The sequence below is a fragment of the Coregonus lavaretus genome (assembly GCF_964263955.1).
Source record: "Coregonus lavaretus genome assembly, chromosome: 12".
NCBI lineage: Eukaryota > Metazoa > Chordata > Actinopteri > Salmoniformes > Salmonidae > Coregonus > Coregonus lavaretus.
In genome coordinates this window covers 5,520,532-5,532,495 of record NC_139999.1, presented here as the reverse complement: position 1 = coordinate 5,532,495, position 11,964 = coordinate 5,520,532, and the positions used below count along the sequence as shown (strand labels likewise).

At 41.7% G+C, this 11,964-nt stretch overlaps 1 protein-coding gene across 1 annotated transcript in view; it reads right to left on the bottom strand.

Annotated features, from left to right (window-relative positions):
• LOC311138297 (protein SEC13 homolog) overlaps positions 1-6,598 on the bottom strand; it is a gene marked incomplete at its 3' end in the record, with an annotated part of 6,892 nt that extends 294 nt beyond the window's left edge. Inside the window, exons 1-9 of the mRNA XM_084172976.1 lie at positions 6,455-6,598; positions 6,057-6,101; positions 4,396-4,511; positions 4,008-4,159; positions 3,299-3,432; positions 2,925-3,058; positions 2,548-2,668; positions 2,015-2,161; positions 3-95 (exon numbers count right to left, since the gene is read on the bottom strand). Coding sequence (XP_084029102.1) covers positions 3-95; positions 2,015-2,161; positions 2,548-2,668; positions 2,925-3,058; positions 3,299-3,432; positions 4,008-4,159; positions 4,396-4,511; positions 6,057-6,101; positions 6,455-6,457 — 945 coding nt within the window. The 5' untranslated portion in view covers positions 6,458-6,598. The remainder of the gene's footprint in view (positions 1-2; positions 96-2,014; positions 2,162-2,547; positions 2,669-2,924; positions 3,059-3,298; positions 3,433-4,007; positions 4,160-4,395; positions 4,512-6,056; positions 6,102-6,454) is intronic.
• Positions 6,599-11,964: the final 5,366 nt, after the last annotated feature.

Genomic DNA, 11,964 nt, shown 5'->3' with positions numbered 1-11,964 from the left:
GCTCCGTCTGCGATGGACGATACGGCTCCCTGGCCTTTGTTGACGTCGCTGATGCAGGCCCACTGGCCGTCCGTAGACTCCTTCCACAACGTCACCTGGAGACGGGCAACGACAGACACTGTCAGAATTAAAAACATTTGTGACAGCACTGAAGGGATGCACTGCACTCACTCGCCAAGTCGCTTTGGATAAAAGCTTCTGCTAAGTGGTGTGAATTACACGTACAGTGGGGGAAAACAGTATTTAGTCAGCCACCAATTGTGCAAGTTCTCCCACTTAAAAAGATGAGAGAGGCCTGTAATTTTCATCATAGGTACATGTCAACGATGACAGACAAAATGAGGAAAAAAAATCCAGAAAATCACATTGTAGGATTTTTAATGAATTTATTTGCAAATTATGGTAGAAAATAAGTATTTGGTCAATAACAAAAGTTTCTCAATACTTTGTTATATACCCTTTGTTGGCAATGACACAGGTCAAACGTGTTCTGTAAGTCTTCACAAGGTTTTCACACACTGTTGCTGGTATTTTGGCCCATTCCTCCATGCAGATCTCCTCTAGAGCGCAGTGATGTTTTGGGGCTGTTGCTGGCAACACGGACTTTCAACTCCCTCCAAAGATTTTCTATGGGGTTGAGATCTGGAGACTGGCTAGGCCACTCCAGGACCTTGAAATGCTTCTTACGAAGCCACTCCTTTGTTGCCCGGGCGTGTGTTTGGGATCATTGTCATGCTGAAAGACCCAGCCACGTTTCATCTTCAATGCCCTTGCTGATGGAAGGAGGTTTTCAGTCAAAATCTCACGATACATGGCCCCATTCATTCTTCCTTTACACGGATCAGTCGTCCTGGTCCCTTTGCAGAAAAACAGCCCCAAAGCATGATGTTTCCACCCCCATACTTCACAGTAGGTATGGTGTTCTTTGGATGCAACTCAGCATTCTTTGTCCTCCAAACACGACGAGTTGAGTTTTTACCAAAAAGTTCTATTTTGGTTTCATCTGACCATATGACATTCTCCCAATCCTCTTCTGGATCATCCAAATGCACTCTAGCAAACTTCAGACGGGCCTGGACATGTACTGGCTTAAGCAGGGGGACACGTCTGGCACTGCAGGATTTGAGTCCCTGGCGGCGTAGTGTGTTACTGATGGTAGGCTTGTTACTTTGGTCCCAGCTTTCTGCAGGTCATTCACTAGGTCCCCCGTGTGGTTCTGGGATTTTTGCTCACCGTTCTTGTGATCATTTTGACCCCACGGGGTGAGATCTTGCGTGGAGCCCCAGATCGAGGGAGATTATCAGTGGTTTTGTATGTCTTCCATTTCCTAATAATTGCTCCCACAGTTGATTTCTTCAAACCAAGCTGCTTACCTATTGCAGATTCAGTCTTCCCAGCCTGGTGCAGGTCTACAATTTTGTTTCTGGTGTCCTTTGACAGCTCTTTGGTCTTGGCCATAGTGGAGTTTGGAGTGTGACTGTTTGAGGTTGTGGACAGGTGTCTTTTATCCTGATAACAAGTTCAAACAGGTGCCATTAATACAGGTTACGAGTGGAGGACAGAGGAGCCTCTTAAAGAAGAAGTTACAGGTCTGTGAGAGCCAGAAATCTTGCTTGTTTGTAGGTGACCAAATACTTATTTTCTACCATAATTTGCAAATAAATTCATAAAAAATCCTACAATGTGATTTTCTGGATTTTTTTCCCTAATTTTGTCTGTCATAGTTGACGTGTACCTATGATGAAAAGTACAGGCCTCTCTCATCTTTTTAAGTGGGAGAACTTGCACAATTGGTGGCTGACTAAATACTTTTTCCCCCCACTGTATAGCTGGGGATCAAAATGTCACCCATTTCTGGCATTTCACCAATAAATCACTGTTGGGAACAAAGAGTTGCTTTCATATTTTCCCTTTCAACATTTGGTGACAGAAACTTGAAAAAAGGTTTATTCAGCCCACTAGTGAAAGAGTAAACACTTCACCCCTGACCTTGGGTGTCTTGGTGTGTACTGACCTTGTTGTCCCCCCCAGACACAGCCAGGATGTTTCCAGTGATGGACCAGCTGACATGCCACACCACGTCGTTGAACTTGTGGAGGAGTTTAGCCGTCCACGTGTTGCCTGTAGGGTCGTCACACGTCCAGATGAATACCCTGCCGTCCTGCACACAGACAGCAAGAGAGAGTTTTTGTTATGAGATAAAGGTCATAGCAGACCAGACCACAACAAATCAAATTAATTTTAAACTGCAGTTCACAAGGGTCCCAACAGACCTTAGAAAGATGACAGACCGCAGTCGTGTGTTCAATTCCATTTCAATTCAGGAAGTGACATTTATTTTGAATGAGGACTAAAACATCCCTATTCTAAATAAAACTGCCACTTTCTCAATTGTTGGAATTTCAAATCATCTCCGGAATGAACTGAACTGGAATCGACCTTCAGCAGTTTGTTGGGTCGTATGAGACGAGCCTGAATCACAAACATAAGTAACACTGTACAAGCCATATGAGTGGTTGTTTTTCTCTGATAGTAGTCGAGGTATACCTGGGAGCAGCTGGCGATGGTGCTGGTGGGTAGTCCTATGGATGGAGCCCAGCCTACATCTCTGACCCAATCACTATGAGCTTCCAGCTTCTGGTCCTCCTTCCATTGGCCATCCTCCTCTCTAAGAAAGAAGACATACAAACCTGTCTGGCAGCCATTTTATTCAAATTCCCCACTTACCATAGGAACCTATTTGGTAAAACTTTCCATGAAGTGGCTCACGCAATTATGGCTATATCATCGCGTTGCTATTGTACGAGAAGAGATGTTACAGCAAGTAAGTAAATATTTGAAGTGATTTCATAGAAATATAGCGGTGTTGTTGTTGTGAATAAAAACATAAGCATTTCATTAACAGAGAAGACCCCGTGACTTACTTCCAGAGCTTGACCAGGTTGTCGCAGCCTCCTGAGACAAACCTCTTGATGCAGTTGGGTTTCTGACCCGACGGTTGGTCTATCAGACTACCCGGCACCACTGCTGGAGCCCAGCTCACTGCGTTACAGCCGATCTAACAGGACAGAGGAGGGGTTACAACACACAGTTTAAAAAGCCCGTTCATACGACTACAACGTTTCTGACAGGTAATGTCAAAATACTGACCGTATGCAACTACTTTAGTTTGAAAGGATTAGCATTTGACCATTCAGGTTTATTCATACGAACACAGCATACTGTCATGAGAAAAGAAAGCTGTGGGGTGACATCAGAACGGTGAACGGTACATCCATTTAAACCGTAAGGTTCTCACTGTGTGTGCATTGCTGATCTTCTTAATCTCCCACCGTTGATCCCCAGAGCAGGTGACCAATGAGATGGCTCCGTCTGAGCTGCCACAGGCCAGGATCAGACCAAAGTCATAGGGACCCCAGCATACTGAATTCACTGGAGACACACAATGGGATAATTAAGCAGTAAGGCCAGAGGGGGTGTGGTATGTGACCAATATACCACGGCTAAGGGCTGTTCTTATGCACGACGGAACACGGAGTGCCTGGATACAGCTCTTAGCTGTGGTATATTGGCCATTTACCACAAACCCCAGAGGTGCCTTACCGCTATTATAAACTAGTTACCAACGTAATTAGAGCAGTAAAAAGTACTTTTTTGTCATACCCGTGGTATACGGTCTGATATACCACGGCTTTCAGCCAATCAGCATTATGGGCTCGAACCACCCGGTTTACAACAACTAATAACATACAATAAAAACTCACAGATCTTTAACATGTTGTGAACTCGTGAGCTCAACTGATACAATTCCCAGTTCATCCCAGAAGAATACATTATTGTCCATTTTCTTTACAGTCCACAGAAATGCTTATTTTGCTTGCCTTTTAACCCAACCCCCTGAGATATACACACCCCAAAGGGGTTGGAAGCACAGGGGTCAGGGGTAAGCCAAGGTTCCGTGCCCCTGGAGCAATTAGGGGTTAAGTGGTTATAGGAGATGCTCTTACCTGAGGAGTCGTGTCCAGTGTACTCGTACATCTTGTCCCAGGTACCGTTCTCCTCCTTCCAGATGATCACCTTCCTGTCGTAGGAGCATGAGGCCAGGATGTTGCCGTACATGGGGTGAGCCCAGGCCACCTGCCACACAGGACCCTCGTGACTGAGAGAGAGAAAATGATCAAACAGCAACATTATTAGTTCCCTCCATGTGAGTTTGAAAATGTGAAAAAAGTTCCAACGTCACAATCACACGTTTTCTACCAAGCTGATACTTGGTAGAAATCTTCCCTCCAATCGCACACTGGTGAAAAATATACAGCTAGGTTAAATAACTTCTAAAAGATAAGTGATCGAAGAACAACCACAATAGATCTCAAACCATTTAGTCACACTTACCCTCTCAAATCTGCCACAAGGATCTGTCCTCCATTTTTGACATCGAAGATCTTGACAGACCTGTCAGAAGAGCAGGTTGCCAGTCTGGTACCGTAGTAATCCATCTGGGCATCATGCTTTAGACACAACAGACCACATCAACACAGATCAAAGGTTGCAGTCATGTCGAATCAGTCATGGTAGACTTAGTAGTAGACTAGGCATAGCTAGATACAATCAATTCAGAAGATAGTTTGGCACATAACAGTACAGCGAGGAAACCTCAATTAAGACTTACAGGCAAATGGAATTAAGCTAATACACAACCCATTCAAAATCAAATCAACGACACTCAGTCAACTATCTTAGTTAGCTACACTGAAAAAATATATAAACGCAACATGTAAAGTGTTGGTCCCATGTTTCATGATATGAAATAAAAGATCCCAGAAATTGTCCATATGCACAAAAAGCTTATTTCTCTCAAATGTTGTGCACAAATTTGTTGACATCCCTGTTAGTGAGCATTTCTCCTTTGCCAAGATAATCCATCCACCTGACAAGTGTGGCATATCAAGAAGCTGATTAAACAGCATGATCATTACAAAGGTGCACCTTGTGCTGGGGACAATAAAAGGCCACTCTAAAATGTGCCGTTTTGTCACACAACACAATGCCACAGATGTCTCAAGTTTTGAGGGAGCGTGCAATTGGCATGCTGACTGCAGTAATGTCCACCAGAGCTGTTGCCAGAGATTTGAATGTTAATTTCTCTACATCGTTTTAGAGAATTAGGCAGTACATCCAACCGGCCTCACAACCTCAGACCATGTGTAACCACGCCAGCTCAGGACCTCCATATCCGGCTTCTTTACCTGCGGGATTGTCTGAGACCGGCCACCCGGACAGCCGATGAAACAGTGGGTTTGCACAACCGAAGACTTTCTGCACAAACTGTCAGAAACAGTCTGGGAAGCTCATTTTCGTGCTCATTGCCTCACCAGGGTCTTGACCTGGCTGCAGTTTGGCATCGTAACCAACTTCAATGGGAAAATGGTCACATTGATGGCCACTGGCACGCTGGAGAAGTGTGCTCTTCACAGATGAATCCCAGTTTCAACTCTACCGGGCAGATGGCAGACAGCGTGTATGGCGTCTTGTGGGCGAGCGGTTTGCTGATGTCAACGTTGTGAACAGAGTGCCCCATGGTGGCGGTGGGGTTATGGTATGGGCAGGCATATGCTATGGACAATGAACACAATTGCATTTTATCGATGGCAATTTGAATGCACAGAGATACTGTGACAAGATCCTGAAGCCCAATGTTGTGCCATTCATCCGCCGCCATCACCTCATGTTTCAGCATGATAATGCACGGCCCCATGTCACAAGGATCTGTACACAATTCCTGGATCTGTAGACAATTTTGTTTGATACCGTTCCATTTCTTCCATTGCGGCCATTACAATGAGCCCGTCCTTGTATAGCTCATCCCACCAGCCTCCACTGATTCCCAGTCATGTGAAATCCATAGAGCAGGGCCTAATGAATTTATTTCAATTGACTGATTTCCTTATATAAACTGTAACTCAGTAAAATCTTTTACACTGTTGCGTTTATATTTTGGTTCAGTATAGCTAGTTGTCAGCGTTCACAGTTCTTTGATGAGGAACTTGACTCACTATCATGTCCTCATGGGAGGTGTCCACAGTGTTGATGACGGAAACCTATATGCAAGACAAAAACAGAAGGGATGATCAGATAGCTAACTGACGTTAGCTAGAACACCACATCCTTCTCTTCATAGTGTTACAGGAGGTGCTAACGTTAGCTAACTAACTAAATGATAGAGACACTGCATACAATATCGTTTACGAAAGATTGGAACAGACATAACTGTATGTTTAGTGGTCTAGCTACTTAAATAACAGTAAACAAAAATGGTTTGTCGTTGAAAAAGACACATGTACACGTTTGCAACTTGGCAAGCTAGCGTTAGTTACCTAGCCGGTGACTGGCTAACGTCAGGTAGCTACCATTAACTGATGTTAGAATGAACCAGAAATGTTCCGCTACTTACCATGATTGATGAGTATTGTAATGAGTTTGACTCTAAACAGAGAAATTGCACTCCAAGGCGTGTAACCCTGTTACAAACGTCTCTCGGTTTTACGATATACCATCAAGAATGGTTTTCTGATCCGACGTGGCAACAACTATTAGCGTCTCCTCAGCAACACTAAAAATGTCTTCCGGGTCACGGAATTTCGACATTTTCAAAATAAATGTCCCCCACGTAATGGTAAAAAAAAAAAACGAATGAACCTGAATTTATTCATGGTGTATGACAAATAACTCTCTAAACATGAACAAACTCGCCTGTTCTGTGTTCTACGGTACTCTACTGAGTAGACTCGACCCTGGTTTTATGGACACAAAATCGATAGTCTTTCCTGTACAGTGCAATTCGTTTGTGCAATACATCAAAAATACAGCAAGACTTTTCTTAAAGTTAAATTTCAAAATTGCACCCTTGAACAATAGCACCAGTAAAATAAACAAGAATCATACAATCAACATTTTATATATTTTTACCAGTAGGCTGTTATTATGTTCTTGACATTCATTTACTTAAGCTCCAACCATTTCTCAATATGCTCCACCTTATAATATTCTTTATCTATAAAGTAGTAATTTTCTTTAGTTTAGATTTTCCCCCATGTAGAGTTATATATCTTTTTTTTACATACTTGTAACATTATGCACTATGCAAAGCTGCAAAATACAGTGGCTTGCGAAAGTATTCACCCCCCTTGGCATTTTTCCTATTTTGTTGCCTTACAACCTGGAATTAAAAGGGATTGTTTGGGGGGTTTGTATCATTTGATTTACACAACATGCCTACCACTTTGAAGATGCTAAATATTTTTTATTGTGAAACATACAAAAAATAAGACAAAAAAACAGAAAATTTGAGCATGCATAACTATTCTTTGTAGAGCCACCTTCTGCAGCAATTACAGCTGCAAGTCTCTTGGGGTATGTCTCTATAAGCTTGGCACATCTAGCCACTGGGATTTTTGCCCATTCTTCAAGGCAAAACTGCTCCAGCTCCTTCAAGTTGGATGCGTTCCGCTGGTGTACAGCAATCTTTAAGTCATACCACAGGTTCTCAATTGGATTGAGGTCTGGGCTTTGACTAGGCCATTCCAAGACATTTAAATGTTTCCCCTTAAACCACTCAAGTGTTGCTTTAGCAGTATGCTTAGGGTCATTGTCCTGCTGGAAGGTGAACCTCCGTCCCAGTCTCAAATCTCTGGAAGACTGAAACAGGTTTCCCTCAAGAATTTCCCTGTATTTAGCAACATCCATCATTCCTTCAATTCTGACCCATTTTCCAGTCCCTGCCGATGGAAAAACATCCCCACAGCATGATGCTGCCACCACCATGCTTCATTGTGGGGATGGTGTTTTCGGGGTGATGAGAGTTGTTGGGTTTGCGCCAGACATAGCGTTTTCCTTGATGGCCAAAAATCTCAATTTTAGTCTAATCTGACCAGAGTACCATCTTCCATATGTTTGGGGAGTCTCCCACATGGCTTTTTGCGAACACCAAACGTGTTTGCTTATTTATGGCCACTCTTCTGTAAAGCCCAGCTCTGTGGAGTGTTCGACTTAAAGTGGTCCTATGGACAGATACTCCAATCTCCGCTGTGGAGCTTTGCAGCTCCTTCAGGGTTATCTTTGGTCTCTTTGTTGCCTCTCTGATTAATGCACTCCTTGCCTGGTCCGTGAGTTTTGGTGGGCGGCCCTCTCTTGGCAGGTTTGTTGTGGTGCCATATTCTTTCAATTTTTTAATAATGGATTTATTGGTGCTCCGTGGGATGTTAAAAGTTTCAGATATTTTTTTATAACCCAACCCTGATCTGTACTTCTCCACAACTTTGTCCCTGACCTGTTTGGAGAGCTCCTTGGTCTTCACGGTGCCCCTTTCTTAGTGGTGTTGCAGACTCTGGGGCCTTTCAGAACAGGTGTATATATACTCAGATCATGTGACAGATCATGTCACACTTAGATTGCACACAGGTGGACTTTATTTCACTAATTATGTGACTTCAGAATGTAATTGGTTGCACCAGATCTTATTTAGGGGCTTCATAGCAAAGGGGGTGAAGAAAGTTATTTTTTTCATTTAATTTCACCAATTTAGACTATTTTGTGTATGTCCATTATATGAAATCCAAATAACAATCAATTTAAATTACAGGTTGTAATGCAACAAAATTGGAAAAACGCCAAGGGGGATGAATACTTTTGCAAGGCACTGTATATTGATTTCGCATTGCTTTGCATAGTGCATAATGTTAAAATTATGTCACCCCCCCCAAAAAAAAAACAGTGAGGTAACGTCTAAACGAAAGATAATAAATACTTTGAGTGAATGTCAAGAGCATAATAAATAAACTAGATACAGAGCCTTCAGAAAGTATTCATACCCCTGGACTTATTCCACATTTTAGTGTGGTACAGCCTGAATTCAAAATGGATTATATATATATATATATATATACATATATATATATATATATATATACAGTTCCTTCAGAAAGTATTCATACCCCTTGACTTATTCCACATTTTAGTGTGGTACAGCCTGAATTCAAAATGGTAAAAAAATTATAATTGTCTCACCCCTCAACACACAATACCCCATAATGACAAAGTGAAAACATTGTTTTTAGAATTGTTTTGCAAATGTATTGAAAATGAAATACATAACTATCTCATTTACATACATATTCACACCCCTAAGTCAATAAATGTTGGAATCACCTTTGGCAGCGATTTCAGCTGTGAGTCTTTCTGGGTACGTCTCTAAGAGCTTTGCACACCTGGATTGTACAATATTTGCACATTATTAATTTGAAAATTCTTCAAGCTCTGTCAAGTTGGTTGTTGATCATTGCTAGACAGCCATTTTCAAGTCTTGCCATAGATTTACAAGCCGATTGAAGTTTAAACTGTAACTAGGCCACTCAGGAACAATGTTGTCTTGGTAAGTAACTCCAGTTTATATTTGGCCTTGTGTTTTAGGGTGTTGTCCTGCTGAAAGGTGAATTTGTCTCCCAGTGTTTGTTGGAAAGCAGACAGAATCAGGTTTTCCTCAAGTATTTTGCCTGTGCTTAGCTCTATTCCGTTTATTTTTATATAAAGAAAACTCTCTAGTCCTTGCCGATGACAAGCATACCCATAACATGATGCAGCCACCACCATGCTTGAAAATATGAAGAGTGGTATTCAGTGATGTGTTATGTTGGATTTGCCCCAAACATAACGCTTTGTATTTAGGACATAAAGTGCATTTATTTGCCAATTTTTTTTGTTGCAGTTTGACTACTAGTGCCTTATTGCAAACAGGATGCATGTTTTGGAATATTTTTTTATTCTGTACAGGTTTTCTTCTTTTCACTCTGTCAATTAGGTTAGTATTGTGGATTAACTACAATGTTATTGATCCATCCTCAGTTTTCTCCTATCACAGTCATTAATCTCTGTAACTCTTTTAAAGTCACCATTGGCCTCATGGTGAAATCCCTGAGCAGTTTCCTTTCCGGCAACTGAGTTAGGAAGGACGCCTGTATCTTTGTAGCGACACCATCCAAAGTGTAATTAATAACTTCACCATGCTCAAAGGGATATTCAAAGTCAGCTTCTTCTTTTTTTTTTTACTCATCTAGCCATAGGTGTCGTTCTTTGCGAGCAATTGGAAAACCTCCCTGGTCTTTGTAGTTGAATCTGTGTTTGAAATTCACTACTCGATTGAGGGACCTTGCAGATAATTGTATGTGTGGGGTACAGAGATGAGGTAGTCGTTGGGGTACAGAGATGAGGTAGTCGTTGGGGTACAGAGATGAGGTAGTCGTTGGGGTACAGAGATGAGGTAGTCGTTGGGGTACAGAGATGAGGTAGTCGTTGGGGTACAGAGATGAGGTAGTCGTTAAAAAATAATGTTAAACACTATTATTGCACACAGAGTGAGTCCATGCAACTTATTATGTGACCTGTTAAGCACATTTTTACTCCTGAACTTATTTAAGCTTGCCATAACAAAGGGGTTGAAAACTTATTGACTCAAGACATTTCAGCTTTTCATTTTTAATCAATTTGCAAAAATGTCTAAAAACGTAATTCCACTTTGAAATTATGGGGTATTGTGTGTAGGCCAGTGACACACAATCTCAATTTAATCAATTTAAAATGTAGGCTGTAACACAACAAAATGTGGAAAAAGTCAAAGGGGTGTGAATACTTTCTGAAGGCACCGTATCTCCTGTAACGCTATGAAGAATGTGGAGTTCTAACTAACGTCTTTCATATAGGTTTCCTTCATCAAACACGGAGGACACCTTCCATGACGACATGATCGCGAGTCAAGTTCCTCATCCATGAACTGTGAACGCTGCTGTGACAGCCAGCTTCTAACTACGATAGTTGACCGAGTGTCATTGATTTGATTTTGAATGGGGTCGTGTATTATCTTAATTCAATTGCCCTGTAAATGTTTAGCTTTCCTCGCTGTACTGTTCTGCGCCAAACTATCCTCTGAACAGACCGTATCTAGCTATGCCTAGTCTACTACTAAGTCTACCTTGACTGATTTGACATGACTGCAACCTTTGATCTGTGTTGACGTGGTCTGTTATGTCTAAAGCATGATTCCCAGATGGATTAATTCTTATCATACGCATAGCGTTTTACTGCGGACTTTTATTTTGAAGGTAAAATCCGAAAAAGCGGAAGTGTTAATTTGGATAGGATCCAGCTCAAAGACAGTACCTTTAGACAGTACAGTATGAAGGCAGGCAGAAGCTTTTCTACTTTAACTATTTGCACGTTGTTATAACACTGTACATAGCCATAATATGACATTTGAAATGTCTCTATTCCTTTGAAACTTTTGTGAGTGTAATGTTTACTGTTCATTTTTTATTGTTTATTTCACTTTTGTTTATTAACTATTTCACTTGCTTTGGCAATGTTAACATATGTTTCCCATGCCAATAAAGCACTTTGAATTGAATTGAATTGAACTGCTTCCCCGACCACACTTGTAGGCGATGTCATGGCGACGTTGGCTCGCTAAACTCCGGTCTAACGGTCGTCTAGCGCCGAACTGCGCAAGCCAGTGTCTTAAGTAGTTTTTGACGAAAATTAAAACGTGTCAGTTTGTCACTTTCACGAGGTTGGGAGTAATAACATGTTCAACTACTTAAGACACTGGCTCGAATCTAGGTTGTGCCTTTAGATTTCGAGAAAATGCACAACTAAGGAAGAAAAACGTTTCTGTGCGCTGAGGCATTGGTTCCTGATTGGTTCCACCAGCTGTCAGTATAAACTAGGAATTAATTCTCGACTCACTCATAACACCGCGGTGCCTATTTATAACGAACCCTGAGTGTCATGTTTCCCAGTTTGTTCTTGGCCAAAGTTAGCTCGTCACTATTGCCACCCTGCCTCTCGCCATGTTCTCCGGCTGAAACTTCTGCTCCACTATTTCAAAGTTATTCATAACTATTATCATATATAAAT